Source organism: Synchiropus splendidus, chromosome 18, assembly GCF_027744825.2.
Source record: "Synchiropus splendidus isolate RoL2022-P1 chromosome 18, RoL_Sspl_1.0, whole genome shotgun sequence".
Classification (NCBI taxonomy): domain Eukaryota; kingdom Metazoa; phylum Chordata; class Actinopteri; order Syngnathiformes; family Callionymidae; genus Synchiropus; species Synchiropus splendidus.
Window position 1 is genome coordinate 12,673,632 of NC_071351.1, and position 15,912 is coordinate 12,689,543.

Sequence of the window (15,912 nt, forward strand, 5' to 3'; positions counted from 1 at the left end):
CAATGAACGCAGGGTTTATTTTACACTAACATATATTTACTTTTTTTCGTCATGGAGTACAGCACATCTGCGGTGACAATAGTAAATCTTTTTTAATAAGGACGTATATACATAAACTGTCCGAGGCATGACACAAAACTTTTCTCCATGAACAAGTGTAATATAGACTATATTACAAAGTCACACATTTATCTATTTTTTTCTTTTCACAATGAATAGAAAGTGCAGAACAACGAGGGGGAAATACTCCTCATGACACCAACTGAAAAGGTATTTCGAAACAATAACCCAATGTTGACCAAATCAGTCAACTTCAATCAACTTACAGAGGAAACAGTCATTAAACTATTTTCAGAAACTTAAACAAAGAGCAAATTATATGGGGATAAATGATTAGTGTCCAAACCATCTTATGATCTGATTTTAATCTGTAAGTGTCAAGATTACCGCAGATTCTCAGCATCTATTCCAAAAGTTAAAGTTAAAACTATGCAAGACATGTTATTATCCCCTACACTTGAACCTCACAAATCATATCCTGTTCTTCATCTTGCACAGCATTCTTCTCAACAGCTTCAGCCTTCGACTCCATTTGCATCTCATTCTCAGTTTTGCAATGCACCTCTTCCTCCACTTCTCCCATTTCACTGTCGCCCTCTTGGCCACAGGAGATCAGTTGACCTTCCTGGATGACTTGCTCCGTTGTTCCAGAATCCCCCTCTTCGGCGGAGGCTGTGGTGTACTGGTAGAAGTCAGAATCGGCCTGGAACATGACCAAAGCTTGTGCTGTGTGGATGCGCACGTGCTGGGCCAGGGAAGTAGCATCCAAAAATTTCTCTCCACATGAATCACAAGCATACAATATTTGTGTGTTTGGGTCTGGAAGAAAAGCAAAAAATATATTACAAAAAGCATGAAACATTTTGACAAATACGTTTTACCTGCTTCCTGCACTTTCTCGACTGCTTTATCGATTTCTGCCTTTAGAGCTTCTGTATCATCTGCAGACACCGAAGTGTCAACTGGAACAACTGGCAACACATAAAGAGCAGAACATTGATGAACCTGCAGCATCACCTGATGACCACCACACAAAAGGCTTTTACTTACCAGTGAGCTGCGCGACACTGGTGGCAGCCAGCGCCTCAGTTGCCAGGGTAACAATGTCCTCTGTTGTAACGGTAACAATGTTAATCTCATTATCAGACGTGGATGTCTCAGCACACACGTCCAGCTCATCGTCCGCACCGCTCCCAGCGATCACAAGTCGCTTCATTCCAGCTTTGCCTTGGTGAACGGTCTTGACGTGGGAGCGCAAATTGTCCACCCTATTGAACCCTCGACCGCATTTGTCACACAGATATGGTTTCTCCCCTGTAAAAGAATATATATATGAGGCCTTAAATTCAGGTTTCAAACCCATATTTCAGTAGGTAGTAGGTTACCTGTGTGAATGATGATGTGCTTGGACAGATCCCCCACATTGACAAACGCTTTGTTGCACATTTGACACTTGTGAGGACGGACATTGTCGTGATGTCGGATGTGATTGGCCAGCTGACTGGACTGAACAAACCTGCAGCAGGTTAGACAACGCATGAAGGTGAGAAGAAGGTTGGCAGATACCATGCAGAATAGACTCGGAATTTTCAAAGTAACAAACAGATATTTGGCGCAGCAGACCTTTTGCCACAGCGATCACACACATATGGCTTCTCTCCAGTGTGTTGTCGGACGTGCGCAATGAGAGAACTGGCCTGGGTGAAAGCTTTGCCACACGTCGGGCAGACACAGGGTTTCTCTCCTGAAAGAAGGACACGTATGAGCCAAGCACTTTCGATTATAGTTTTAAGAATCCAAAGTGGTACCAGTGTGGATGCGTTCGTGGCGCTGAAGCGCTCCGGGGTCACTGAAAGCTCTCCGGCAGTGTACGCAGACGTATGGTTTTTCGCCACTGTGAACCCGTAAATGTCTCTTCAGATTACCTAAAAAGGAATTGTGTTAATTTTTACTCTCTGCAAGAAGTAGATGGACTTGTAAAAATCACCTGAAGTTGTAAACTGTTTGCCACATTCCCGACACTTGAGAGGCCCATCTGCAATGTGGATCTTTAGGTGAGCCCTTAGATTCCCCAGCTAGATAGAAGGACGATAGTCAGTCAGCATATAAAATATTTCTACTTTTCTGAAAAAGAGAAAAGCACCTGGTTGAAGTATTTATCACAGTGAGGGCACTTATTAGCCTTCTCAGTGTCATGAGTCTCCAGGTGTCTCATCTTGGCAGTGGGGTCTGAGAAAGCCTTGTCGCAGTAGTGGCACTGATGTGGTTTCTCCCCACTGTGAACCAGCTGGTGGCGCTTCAGGTTCCCAGAAGTTGTGAAGACCTTGCCGCACACTTCGCAGCTGAACCTTGCCTCGTCCGTGTGACGTTTGCGGTGCAGATTGAGCAGACTGATCTGCCGATAGCTTTTCCCACACGTCGAGCAGCAGTATGGCTTCAGAGGGCTGAGAGGCGAAACAGTTTTTACAAGCTAATCTCATGCAGTTAAGACGCAAGGCATTCATCTCTCACCTGTGGGTTTTTTCATGGGCTTTGCAAGCTGCTGGGTCAGAGAAAGCCTTTTTGCAGTCTCGACATGTGAAGGGCTTCTCACCAGTGTGAATACGCATGTGTCTCTTGAAGTTACCGGTGTGGGTAAATTTTTTACCACAATCCTGTCGGCAGAAAGAGAAATATATACATTTAAATCGGAGTGATCCAATGACGGAAATCATGTCATGGATGAAGAACACCTTAAAAACTGCAGATATTGTACCTCACATTTGTGCGTCATGGAGCTGTATGGTTTTGACTCAGATCTGCCGTTAGACCCAGGTAGAGTCTGTTTTCCATCCTGCATGCAGCTCAAATCTTCCTCTTGCTGGCTGATTTCACTGTCCCCGTCTGCTGCCACCTCGTCTTCATCCTCCTCATCCTCCTCCTCAGATTCCTCTGCTCCATTTTCCTCTTCTGTAGCAGACCCTGCCACTTTCCTCTCACTGGTTTTTGATTTTCTCTCATCATCAGATGAGTTGTCTAATAAATCATTCATAAAAATATATGGCCCATATTGTTAACACACACCAAAAATACATTATAGTTGAACTGCTTCTTTGTAAATGCTAAAAATAAAACACAGGTTGTTAAAATAGAGGAGATCTATTTACCAGGTGGAAAGTTTCGCTGAGGCGGCTTTCGGATTCTTCTCCCACGGGAGCTCATATATGAGGAGGAGCTGGCTGCTTTAACTGGTGATTCTGTAAGTAGTTTAAATAGTTATTGCTTGTCAATGACACAACATCAGAATAATAACAGCTTTGGAATCACAAGGATCGATTCAAACACACAGCAACATGACTCGCACAACACAACTTACCTGGTATGTAGTCAAGATCAGAGGGGTCTTCCTGAAACTCAGTTCCATCCTGTACTGCAACATCCTCCTCCTTTGTGACAGGTAGCTTCTTTTCCATTGGGGTAGTTAAAGGTTTCCCCTCGTCACCCTCTGTTTTGTTGATGTTAAGCTCTGAGGCATCACTCTGACCTTCAATCTCAATATTTTCTCTTGAACTGTCTTGGTCTTGTTGGGGCTCCTTGCTTTCTTGCGTGGGCGTCTTTTCTGTTTGTGATAAACAGTGAGTCTTGAGTTCATCAGGGTTTTTTTATCTGGTCAATTTGACTCACCAAGACTGAAGTCCAAATTTAACACAGAGGTCTCAGGATGTGCCATTGACTGGTATGCAGAACAAGCATTTATAATCTCCTGCATTTGGAGGAAGTTGGCTACTGCGGCCACATCTTCAATGTTCTCTGAACTCAAATTCAGCTTGGCAGTGTACATGAACTCCAGGACTTGGCCCAAACCTGAAATACATGCATTAAATTCTATGTCATTTCTTCATAATGTCAAACAATTCGAAATGATCGTATGAACTATTACAAACCTGCTGCGTTACTAATGTCCAGATGCACAACATCATTCTGGTCAAGAAAGAGTGTGCGGAAGTAGGCGCTGCAAGCTGCCAGGACTGCTTTATGGGCCTTGAAGTCAACTCCATCCACCACAAACGTGCAGTCACATAGCAGCCCCTGCTTTCGCTGGCAGTTCAGCTGCTCCAGAACTTTCCCACTGTGCCAGGGAAACTCCATCGCACAAAATGGATCTCAATGTTTGCAGCCAAACCTGTCTGTTAAGAAGTGAAAACAGATTCTCACATGTGGAGCTTCAATCAATTTACACCAGCTACACAGGTTCTGCCATAAAAACTGGTCCAGATAATGGTTAGACTTGGCTTGTGGCACATTAACCCTTTATACATAACAATATTTAGTATAGATTTATCAGCAATAGTAATATACACAAAAATGGAATATAATTGTCTAGCTAAATATGTATAATATTTCACAAAGAAATCGCAGCCATGGCTAGCAATGCCAACAAGCTGAATTACATAAACGAAATCAAGAGCAAAATGAGGTGATGGCTTTCATGTATCCACAATTTGGGGGCACTGTAGGCAAACGTTTTGTTTTGAACGGTTTAGTTTGACAGTTCAACATATCGATTACATCCCCTTGAATCCTTGCTGCTATGCTATCAGGGATTAATTTAGCGTGCCTTGACATGTTTTGCTGTTGGCGCAAGATGGCGGAGCGAAGAGCGGAGTCGTTGTTATTCTCTCAGTTAGCGCACAAAGTGAAGCGACCGAGAGCGCCATTTTTAGTCCACTCAACTCACATCAACCTACTGTTATTTCTGACTTCCTCTTTGGTCGAACCCTCGGAACGGAAAAGTGATAAAAGTCCAGTTCACAACGCCAGACCCAATCGAGTTTTTCGGTGATCGATCGAGCGCAGCTTCGCTCCGTCCACCACCATCTTCCTCTCGCTGATCGATTGTTACAGACCAGCCGGATATGTCAGATGAGCATGCGCGTAGTGCTTTCTGCAATACCTAAAAAGACCAAGTGATGGAGCCACACGCCCCAAACATCTATCGAATTAAAAACACTATCAAGCACAAACTATTCATTCAAAACAGGCGGGTGTTGTATTGAATCATTTTATAGCCTTTGTAAACAACATAAATAAGTCCAGGATCACAAACCTTTTGTTTATTGATAAAGCAGGATCGATTCTTTAACCAAAATGAATTGACTAAAACTGAATTAGAATTAGATCAGGGGTATAAAACACGACACAATGGGCCATTCTAGTCGTTCAAGAGGCTGTACCAGCAAATGAAAGTGCAATAAATTCTTCTAAATATGGAACCTAAATGGACCTAAACTGTACTTCTTCACTTAGGTAGTGATTTTATGGCATCTTTGGCTGGTGATTGTTCTCCACAAACATTGATAAATACAGAGTGGAGATGTACATAACGTGTTAAATCTAAAGCTCATCGGTGAAGACACATAAACACTTAAAAAAAACCAAACACAAATTCAGGAGTCAGTTGAGCTCTAGATCTTGATTTCCGTGCGGAAGGTCTGTGTGAGCTCGTGCTTGGCCGGGTGCCGTCGTGCTCGGACCGTGAGGGTCCCCTCTGTGCCCAGCGATGACGTCACAGAAGTGGGATCCACGTCTTCAGGGAGCTGGCACTTGTGGGTGAATGTGTTCATCACTGAACCGTCCTGGGCCAACTGGGGATGAAAACACAACAAGCAATGACCAAACAGACCATTTTTTTGTTCACCATGATATTCATATATTGGTTATTAACACCTTCGTATCAAAATAAAAGAACACGAAATGTACTCATTACCTTTTCAGCACGAACTTCGATCTGGTTGTTGGATGTGGTGACGATGACGTCCTCTGGGGAAAAGTCCCGGACATCCACAGTGAACTCGTACGAATCCCCAAGAGTCTTTATGTTCCCCTCGCCACCTGGAAACATCACAACTCCTCAATACGAATCACCATAAAGTCTAAATTTATATCCAGTATTACTCATTTATTAGTGATAAACTCTTCAACTGGATTAACTTCCAGATGAGAGTAAACATATATGCACAAGAACTGACAATACAATGCTATTTAAATCAATAGTAAGGCAGAAAAGTCTTCCACAACTGGTTCTGTCTGGCAATTGTTCAGGCTCAGGAGCACCTTGGCAGTCTGTTGCCTTTAACTTATTTTTAATGATCATCTTACAATCGATTTTGTTGCTGCTAAAATCCCAAAAATGCCACCCGCTGCTCCATCAAGACACAATTTTCTTCAATAATAGTCATAATTTGTGGTCTGTGGTTGTGATTTTGGACATTTTTCTCAGCTTAAAAAGTGATTGAATACAAAATAAATGAGTAATATGCTCATTCGGATGAGGGTGGCTATGAACAGTTCATCATTCAGTTGTGAGTCGCTCGCAGCGTACGTGTGTATTTGACATTCGTCACCAGGCCACCATCTGGTCATTCCTGGTCAAGGCGTCATCAGAGATACTTGGATTGTGAAGTCACACTGCTGGCAAGTGGTCCTGCATTTCTGTGTGTGCGCTCTTGTTTTGTCTTCAGCCCAGAATCATTTGCACTGTGACACAAGCGCTGCAATTCAGTTTAAAGTTCAGATGTCACTCCTTCACATTCAACTGCGAGCTCCGGCAGAACACTTCTCACCTCTGCGCTCAGGAGAGAAATACCAGGCGCCAGAGTCAAGCCAATATGAAACGCAAGTTTCCATTTCATCCATAAAGCCTTTTAAACTCCAGTCGGCTGGCTTCAAATTCCAAGCACAAAACGCTTAAATTTGACTTACTGGAGAAGCCCATGGTGTCACTCCCAGGTCTCATGAAGGAGCCAAAATCCTCGGCAAACAGTCCCCGGCTTTTCTCCATGTATGGATTACTTGAAGAGGAGGATGAAGATGAGGTCTGGTGGAAACTTCGCTCCGACCGATAAGCAGAGGAGTTGGTCACACTCATGGGGAGCAGGCTGAAGCAGAGGAGGAGAGGAGAGTAAAAAGGAAGCAGGAGACTTTCCCCCTTTTTGGGTCGGATTCCAAAGGATTTTTTTATTATTCCTGTATGATGAGATTGCTGCACCCCTCTGATGCACAGTGGCTCTTATATACCCGACCCACCAGTGGGTTGGGAGGTGGGCACGTGTGTCAGAGCTCTTTGGGAAAAAGCTAATAGTGATCTATATTTAACAGGCGACACAGAGAGGGATGGATGTGGTCGGAAAAGTTCTTGAGGTCATAGTTCAGGGAAAGAGGATTTGACAGAAACAGGTATAGAAGGCTCACTTTGTGATGCATTTTAATCACACCCGGGTCTGGTTCTCTTTAGGCTTCTGCTCTTCGATCTCTCAAAGTAAAAGCAGGGGAACACAGCGTGGGCTGAGAACAAAACAATGACGGAAAGAATGCGCTTGGACAGAAAGCGGCCGTCAGGAGGAGGGACACGGTAGTGTCATTGCTTTGTGTCTATTTATACCCACAAGCACAGAGCAGCCTGTCATGATTAGAAAATGCCTCTCTCCTCTCGGACCTGATGACAGCTCGTGCAGTCACATCCATGTAGGGTGTTTGCTGTTATCTACATGCACGACTCCACATTTTGAATTCACAACAGAGGCATTTGTGTTGGAAAGGTTACCCAGCATAACAAGTGACACCACACAGTGATATGTGGCTCAGGTCTTATCTGTGCACAACTTAAAGCCCCCCTCCACATGAAGGTCTAAATTCAGCGCAGCAACCCGCCCCCTCCCCTGCAGGATTTCTCCCTGCAGACCTTATTTTAGGTTCAAATAAAAAATCTTCTTCTCCTGGTAAACAATGGTTAGATATGATTCCATTGGACTGGAATAGCACACATATATCTTGATAATGGGAGAGATGGAAGAACTAGATATAGTTTGTAGGTGTTGCAGCAGAATACCACATGGTGATGCAAGTTTTTACCCCCAGAAACAGACCGCTATATTCATCGACTGGTTAAAGAAGAGTTATTACCTGTTTATTACTATTATTAAAGTCATCATATCCCTATTTTATAGCATGAATACGAACACGCTCCACCCGTGACATTGAGTCACCCCCAGCATTCCACCCTGCTTTAGCATGGAACACTGAAACACATGTGTTTGTCTCCGCCTCAGCTGTTGTGTTGCATAATGGAGCAGACAGATCTACCGATATGACAGAGGTCATTTCACCGCAGCTCCGTATTCTAATGATTGTTTACCAATACCCGAACTTACACATCCATTTGCAGGCTGCAGTGACCTTTCACAGCGACTCTTTATAATAACAGATTTTGGAGCCGTGGACACCTCTCATGTTTTATTAATGTCTGCATTCATAACCACAAAACAATGAGCTTTGAGAGGAGAATATGAGAATATAATAAAGATTACATTGTGGCCTTGGAATATGAGGGTTAATGGTGTTCAGTTATGATGCTTCGTAGTCAGCTCCTAGTATGGAGACGCTGCTCTGTGCGTGGTTGTTTGTCCGGCTCAAGCTTTGTCCTAAATGTTAGCAAAATATTAAAAAATACTTGAATTTATCTCATGTCTTTACAGTCTTAATTCACACCCAGTCAAGTTCTCAAAGTTGAGTGTAGATGGAAAAAAGTTCCTCACAGCAGTTAGCCATTAAATATTGTTAACAGTCCACCGAACCATGACCGCCTAATTGACTATATCTCAACTTTGGTGAAGGTCAACCCACACACTTGCTCAGAAACACAATCAGCTGGGAGCAGCCGTCGGGACCAGGAGCTGAGTGAGTCGGTAGCTGTTTTTGACGCTTCATTTCTTAAAAAATAACTAACCACACAACAGCTCAGTTGTTAGACGCCGAAATGAGGGAACACTACGAGACCCCTGGGAGGGAAGCCGGCGCACGGAACAATGACAACCTGCAGAGAGAAAATCTATTGAAGACGGTCCATTCGCCACTTCACTCTGATCCATGGAGACCTCACAGACGGACTCATCTATTGGTCAAAGGTCAGAGTGAAGTTCAAACTCAACCCAGACTTGCTCAATAAATCTGATCTCATGGTCTATTGAGCGATCTGGACTTTTTTCTACACTGAACTGTTTCTGCCTCCAGGCCATCTTTGTTATGACGTAGGACTTTCTTCAGTTCAAGTTGTCAGTACTGCCACCCTCAGGTGACTCATATATAACTGTTTGTGTTCACTATTTTCCATACCACAGGAGGAAGATATATTTTAGTGTCAGCGAAACTGTACAAACTACAAACTTACCACAAGTGTATACTGTATATACCTCCCTTCCCCACATGTCCACAGGTTGGCTGCTCAGACTCCGAGGTTGTTTGTCTTGCGTGTGTGGCATAGAGTGGTACTGCTATGTGGCACTCGGGATTTCAACTGCAACTCTCAGTTATGCTATGGATCTCAGCGTTACAAAGCTGATAAGAGGTATAAAGACAAACACCTTCCTGTATTTAGAAGCACTTCCAACCTCAGATCAAACTAGCTATTGATTCTATTTTCTACTTACAGCTCACAAATGGCTCTATTGGAATCTAGATGGAAACAGTCTGCTGCAATTCCTCTGCTGGACTCTTTACCCAGCATGCCTGTGTGCAGTGGCGTCCTCTTTCTCCGACAGCATCTGCCCCTTCTCCACAGGTCTGTCGGCAAACTTACAATGAGGAGCAAGTGTTTTGGAGGGTGCTGCACATTAAACATTAAATTATGAGAATTATAAGGGTTAAATAAACGCACTATTAAAATTCTAAATGACTATGTAACAAACAAAAATCCTGAAGAACTGGAATCCTAATAGTTTGAATTCAAGTGCTTTTCGATAATAATGCTATTCACATATACATGGGTTTTAAATATGATGCAGTCTACTGATCGAAATGTACCTGTATGTACTGTCTTCATTCGAGCACAAAGCTTGTTTATACCGCCCTCTAGCGACTGGACACCATGAACCAGGACACCAGGACATTAAAGAACCAATGCATACTATAACCAGGAGGATTATTTTCTACTTATCAACTTGCGAATGCGAATATAAAAGTAGCGTCAAAAATAATACTATAGGTGTTCAACGATACGTTTTCTGACGCTTCAAAGCCTCTATAGAGAAGTATATTCTTATCTGAAGTGCTCAGGTCAGAATGGAAAAGGAAGCTCAATGTTGACAGTATTATCACTGGAAGCTGTTTCGCTGTTATCTGAAATAAAAAGGCAAGCTGATCTTATCACTGAAATTCACTGACTTAATAAAAGATGTGGGGAAAGTCAAGTGTGATGCTATCACTCGGTTTCATAATCCTGTAGGTGATTTTTGGGACCTGACAAGCCTTTGGCATTTTTAAAACTGCTTATAGTCAATACCTAGATGACATAAGGCGTTGAAATTGATGGGTGTCCACAGAGATGATGCATCTAGCATGGTTTCTCTCCAGGCTCTGGGATTCCAGAGGTGAGGACGATGCTATCAGGCGTCGAAATGCCTCATTACTCATCCCTGACTAACTTCTTTGCCAAGTTTCTGGGCCTCACCTGCACTCTGGCTGCTGGAAGTACTGTTTTCTTGGGCAAAGTGGTGAGTTATTCTGCAAAGAAACAGCAATAAAACCAAGTATTTAATTCAACTGTGTCACGTTTGCCATCAGAATACAAAATAAATTAAATACCTTGCACAGAAATATTCCTGTGTGTGAACTTCAGGGTCCATTTGTGCATCTCTCCACCATGCTGGCGGGATACCTGAGCAATATGTGCTCTCTGATAAGTGATAACAGTCAGGTAACAATCCATTCCTTTGAGCTCAATACATTTTGGGTCTCAAATCGCTGTCTTCAACAGTGCAAACTGGTTTTGCCGATGCAAATGAACAAGTTCAGAAACCTTGTCCTGCAGGTGAAAAGTGGTGGAGAGATGTTGACCGCTGCTGCTGCTGTGGGCGTATCCAGCTGCTTTGGAGCTCCTGTCAGTGGTGAGAGTCAAAACAGATGCCTTGGATATTTATATTCCAAATACCTAGACGAAAATCATATATTATATCATATGACCAAAACAATTATACAATTGTTATTGGCAATTTTCACTGGTGCATATTTACCCTCATCCATATTTATGACAGCCACAATGGAATCAAAATAATGAATAATTTAATTTAACTGTATTTTTTTCAGTTGTATTGTATGTATTCATGCCATTAAAACTTCCTTGTCCCCTCTTTACTCTGCTTTGACCAGTGATAAATATCACCTTGCAAAGCTCTAGAGACTGGAATGCTGCTGAGTGCTTCTGCACTAAATCACCATTAAAGCCCTTTTCACATCCGCTGACTTCCTCTCTCTCTCTCTCTCTCTCATTACTGTGTTTTATTTCCTGTCGTCTCTGCTCACGCAGGTGTGTTGTTCAGCATGGAAGTGATGTCGTCTCACTTTGCCCTCAACAATTACTACCCATGTTTCTTCACGGCCGCCTGCGGGGCTTTGACCTTCCGGCTCTTCTCCGTGTGGAGCGGAGAGGAAGGTGAAGATGCAATATGAAGCGAAATAAAACCATTTATGCTTTAGTATTCGAAGAGGAGCATTATAAACTTCACGACCCCAATTTGTTTTTTCAATTTCCAGAAACTCTCCAGGCTGTATTCCAAACTAATTTCTCAACATCTTTACATTTTCTCCCAATCGAGATTCTGCTGTTTATTTTCTTGGGGTGAGTCTGAAGTATATTCTCCCATCAAACTTGTAATTCACAGCATTATATTGCTTTCAGTCTCACTGATCATTTCCTGTCTTCATCCTCCTCCTCATCAGAATGACTTCCTCACCTCCGGTTAATGTAATATCTGAGTAAAACTCCTGTCTCTCAGGCTGTTGTGTGGAGTCGTGAGCTGCTGTTATCTCTGCTGCCATCGCCGGATCCTGGAATTCACCAAAACCAACTCACTTGTCATCAAGATGCTGACAACAGAGTGAGAGCTCTTGTCCTTGAGAAATCATTGCGATTTCACACAGATACATTTAGCATGAGATTATTTTGTCCACTGAGTCACATCTTCACAAAGCAGAGGGCTGGAAATCCAATTCAATAGTGATCGAAAGCCTCTTGGCATGTCGAGTCAGTGTCATGTGCAGTGTTAACCTCCCACAGCTAGATGGCAGTGTTTCCCCTTTGTTGCAAGTAAGTGACCATAAACTCCCAAAGACACTTCCAAAATGTCAAAAAGTTGTTTTCATTAATGCGATCACAACCCCCAGGACAAAAACACCTATTGAAAAACGTATATACATTGTATTCATGTAATGTATATATAATAACAATAATAAGGTTAGTAGTAGTAGCAGCAGCAGTCGTATTATTAGCACTACAAGTAGTGAACATGAATTGCTATTTGTTTGTTGTTGTTTCATTGCAACAGTGATGCACGTTTTTGTCCTCTGACCTCCACAGAAAGGGTCTGTACTCAGGTGTGGTGGTCTTCCTCCTGGCTTCTGTAACGTTTCCCAACTCTGCTGGTAGATTCATGGCTTCTGAGGTGAGATTCCAAACTCCAAACAAAGACTGATATATTTCACGGCCTCTAACCGCAGCAGCTCTGTCCTCAGCACACCATGAAGCAGCTCCTGACCTCCCTGCTGGACGACACTCAGTGGACCTCCATCTCCCATAACGCTTCTGTTCAAGAGCCTCCTGAGCTTGGGCTACAGTGGGGCTCCTCTGAATCTCCATCCTTCCTCTCCCTGGCCGTCTTCCTCATCATGAAGGTACACAGACCAATTAGGGTGCGTCCCTTTTGTCTGCAGACAGCGAGACTAGCTGTTTAACCTTTGAGGCTGAAATGTCGACTGAAGCCTGATGCGTTCTCCTGGCAACGCTGCCAGACTGCGAATGGATTCTGCGATTTTAAAACAGAGAGTCAGAATCGATCAAGTGGCACACGCTTGAAAGCGCTCGTCTGGAACCCAAATATCCGTGAGGGGTGTGAGCGTGAGATCAGTTCCATTCTGACTCACACTCAACTCCACCCACTCTGCACATGTCAACAAAAGCCGTCTGTTATTCACCAGCAACAAAACTATTGTGTGGTCGACCTTCAGACAGATGCAGATCGATGTTTGCCTCCGTGCTGGTGTCCAGTGAACAGAAACTTAATTGAGAGCAATTGATGTGAAAGCAACATCTGCAGGCATCTGCTGAAGTGTACTTGTGCTCCTCAGCCCTGGATGCTGCTGCTCTCCTGCACGCTGCCGCTGCCAGCTGGGTTCTTCATGCCAGTTTTCATCTACGGTGAGGGAAGCGTGAGCTCTGCTCTCCCACACACCAAGTGGCAACCAAGTGGTTTCTCTTCAGGTGCGGCCTTAGGGCGCCTGCTTGTCGAAGTAGTGCACATGAGTTCCACGACAAACATCAACCCTGGGAGCTACGTGTTAGCAGGTAGATGTCTGATACTGTTGTGTCCATAAAAATGAGCAAATAACCGTGGAATATTTGGATTTTGTGAAGGTGCCGCTGCGTTCTCAGGGGCTGTCACTCACACCCTGTCTCCGGCTCTTCTGACGGTGGAGCTGACAGGCCAGTTCAGCCACGCCGTACCTGTTCTTATCGCCACGCTTATCGCGAACGCCGTGGCTCGGCGTGGCAATCGCCTGTCCTTCTACGATGCTCTCTCTGTTAGCAAAAGGCTTCCACACCTGGCCTCTCTCACGCTTGCATCTCCCCAGTAAGTTAAAGATGAGCTAAGATAAGAATCACTTTAACCATTCGCTTCCCCCGCAGGCTTTCCATGACACCAGTCGGACGAGTTTTGGGAGGTAAAACCTTTCATCTTCAGAGATCTGCTGGCTCAGAAGAGATTCGGCTGGCTGTCAACACCGGCACTCAAACCCAAATCCCTGTGGTGGACTCACACGGTGGGCTCCTGAGGATAGCTCTCGGATCTCCGGCTAAACACGCTTCTTCTGTCAGAAGAAAATAAACCCTTCTTGAGATGCTTTGGCTCTGAGCAGATGACACGTCTATAAGGAGCCGATGAGGGTGGGAACGTTGTTGGCTGCAATCTCACAGATGGATTTTCTTTTTTGTATCTTTCAGTCGGCGGCTCACACTTATTATAGGGATTCACACACTTAAAAACGGATTGATTCTGTGGCAAAGAAAATTGATTTCTGTATCCGCTTTTTCAAAAAAAATTTAAGGGTCGTCCATTTTTCTGGGCTTCATCCTCAGATCGGAGCTGCTGAGTCGCCGAGCCGAGGTAAATGGCAGTCACCGTTCAATAGATGCCGAAGTTGAAAGTCAATGTAGATGTGTTTCTTCACAGACAGCAGAGGAGCGACTGGAGGAAGTGTGCCACATTCACCAGGACACAGTTCAAATTTCGCCTCATGTCACGGTTCAAGAGGTAAGTTGGAGTCTTGGAGTATTGAAGAGTCTATGGTGCCACTTATTCATTTAAAGCCAAGATGTTTCCTCTGCAGGCTGACAGGATCCTGAATATCACCGGAGCTCAGACGCTGTTTGTCACTGAGGCGGGACGCCTGGTGGGCCTCTTAACCCAGCAAGAGGTGACGCTTTCATTGTTATCTCCGACAGGTAATATTAATATTATTATCATAACTCATTCATATCTGTTGTCTCCACCAGATGAAGAGAATACTAGAAGACTTGGCCAAAGAAATCTAATCATCCAGGCAAAGAAGAAAAAAACATCCGCTGACCTTTTCAGTTCCAACACATCGCAGTCCCCGGAGACAAATAGAACAATGCGACACAAACAAATTAAAAAGAAACTCGAGTGAAAGATTCTGTATTTCAGAGGAGATAAAAAAAACAAATTACGAAGCCTGATCGCCACTTTGCGCCAAGGCTTATTGAAAATGTGTCTGGTGAGATGATGTTGCGGGCTGTTAAACCCGGGTGGGTCTCATTAATGCGGCGATGCTCCTCTGGCTGCACGTGTGTCAAAACACACTTTTGCTGCTTCCGACCATTCATGTGTATATTTGGAAGTGAGTGAATCGGGTTGGAGGGTTTTAAATTTCCTTTACAAATCGGTGATGCAGCCATTTGCCGGGTTTATTGCTAGATTGAAAAGCAGATCTCCGCTGCGTGACACATCACGAAACCCCTCGGCGCGGAAGGAGCGCGAGGCACAGGAGGAAGAGTCCACAAACAAAGGATTGGAGATGAAGGTGAGGGTGGCAAAGAGGACTGGGAAGATAGGTAGCAGCAAGAAACTTTTTAACTAGAATTTGGGGACAAGAATTTGACCACAAACTCCAGGATTTTTTTTTGTGGATTAGAAACTAACACAAAAAAGTACAAAATTTAGACCGCAATGCGCCATCTATTGGGGAAACAAGAGCGTTGTTGGCGTTAAATTTGACTGTGGGTAACAAAGAAAAAACATTTTTTTTATCATTTCCTTTTAGGAACCTATTTAAAACTTCATTTTCTGAACTTGCAGCTTAGCCTTAATAAAGTAAAGTTCTTTTCTGAATGCTAATGAAAACTGATTTACAGTGTCAATACCTGTCCTCGGCTGACTTTTGTTTCACTCTCCATCCCCTCCAGTGAGCACGCAGTCCGTGAGGGAATAGGAAGAAAGAGATGCTGAGGACAGTCCATTGTGTGATCGAGCGAGAAGGACAGGTGTCACAAAAAGCTTATTGAAAGAGATAATTGGGCTCCGACCTGCTTGCCGCCTCATTGGTGACATTTAGAATCTGCAGTCAAGATTTGACCCAGATGGTCATAATAAAATTTTTTAGAGAAGATCTATTGTCATGAGACCTGAGATTTTTAATGGAAAGAAGAGGACATTCAGCATGATAAATAAGCTTTTATACCAATTTATTTACACAGCAAGAGTCCTTCAGTTTCAACCCACAGACCTGGTGTTAGTAAATATCCAA

The 15,912-nt window shown here is 43.7% G+C and overlaps 3 protein-coding genes across 4 annotated transcripts; 1 reads left to right on the forward strand and 2 right to left on the reverse strand.

Annotated features, from left to right (window-relative positions):
- Positions 1-33: 33 nt before the first annotated feature.
- zbtb17 (zinc finger and BTB domain containing 17) lies at positions 34-4,956 on the reverse strand. 2 transcript variants are annotated; one of them, XM_053849132.1, is made up of 15 exons: positions 4,788-4,956; positions 3,984-4,226; positions 3,724-3,903; positions 3,416-3,658; positions 3,207-3,296; positions 2,816-3,075; positions 2,572-2,714; positions 2,204-2,504; positions 2,048-2,135; positions 1,869-1,985; positions 1,684-1,804; positions 1,446-1,576; positions 1,111-1,374; positions 942-1,031; positions 34-879 (listed from the first exon to the last, which is right to left on the reverse strand). In XM_053849132.1, the coding sequence occupies exons 2-15, from the start codon at positions 4,186-4,188 to the stop codon at positions 512-514; spliced, it is 2,601 nt and encodes an 866-aa protein (XP_053705107.1). In that variant the 5' UTR covers positions 4,189-4,226; positions 4,788-4,956; the 3' UTR covers positions 34-511. The 2 variants fall into 2 exon arrangements, with proteins under 2 accessions (XP_053705107.1, XP_053705108.1); XM_053849133.1 differs by having other exon boundaries at positions 4,778-4,956.
- Positions 4,957-5,093: 137 nt separating this feature from the next.
- Positions 5,094-7,082, reverse strand: hspb7 (heat shock protein family, member 7 (cardiovascular)). Its single transcript, XM_053849134.1, has 3 exons — positions 6,802-7,082; positions 5,807-5,931; positions 5,094-5,684 (listed from the first exon to the last, which is right to left on the reverse strand). Exons 1-3 carry the CDS (start codon positions 6,965-6,967, stop codon positions 5,505-5,507), a joined length of 471 nt encoding a protein of 156 aa, XP_053705109.1. The 5' UTR covers positions 6,968-7,082; the 3' UTR covers positions 5,094-5,504.
- Positions 7,083-8,854: 1,772 nt separating this feature from the next.
- On the forward strand, positions 8,855-14,812 carry clcnk (chloride channel K). The gene is made up of 19 exons (XM_053849730.1): positions 8,855-9,002; positions 9,311-9,442; positions 9,527-9,655; positions 10,447-10,586; positions 10,712-10,789; positions 10,904-10,979; positions 11,399-11,524; positions 11,626-11,710; positions 11,868-11,969; positions 12,449-12,533; positions 12,604-12,762; positions 13,216-13,285; positions 13,349-13,432; positions 13,502-13,718; positions 13,775-13,908; positions 14,194-14,252; positions 14,319-14,399; positions 14,476-14,562; positions 14,642-14,812. Exons 1-19 carry the CDS (start codon positions 8,855-8,857, stop codon positions 14,678-14,680), a joined length of 2,031 nt encoding a protein of 676 aa, XP_053705705.1. The 3' UTR covers positions 14,681-14,812.
- The last annotated feature ends 1,100 nt before the right edge of the window (positions 14,813-15,912 follow it).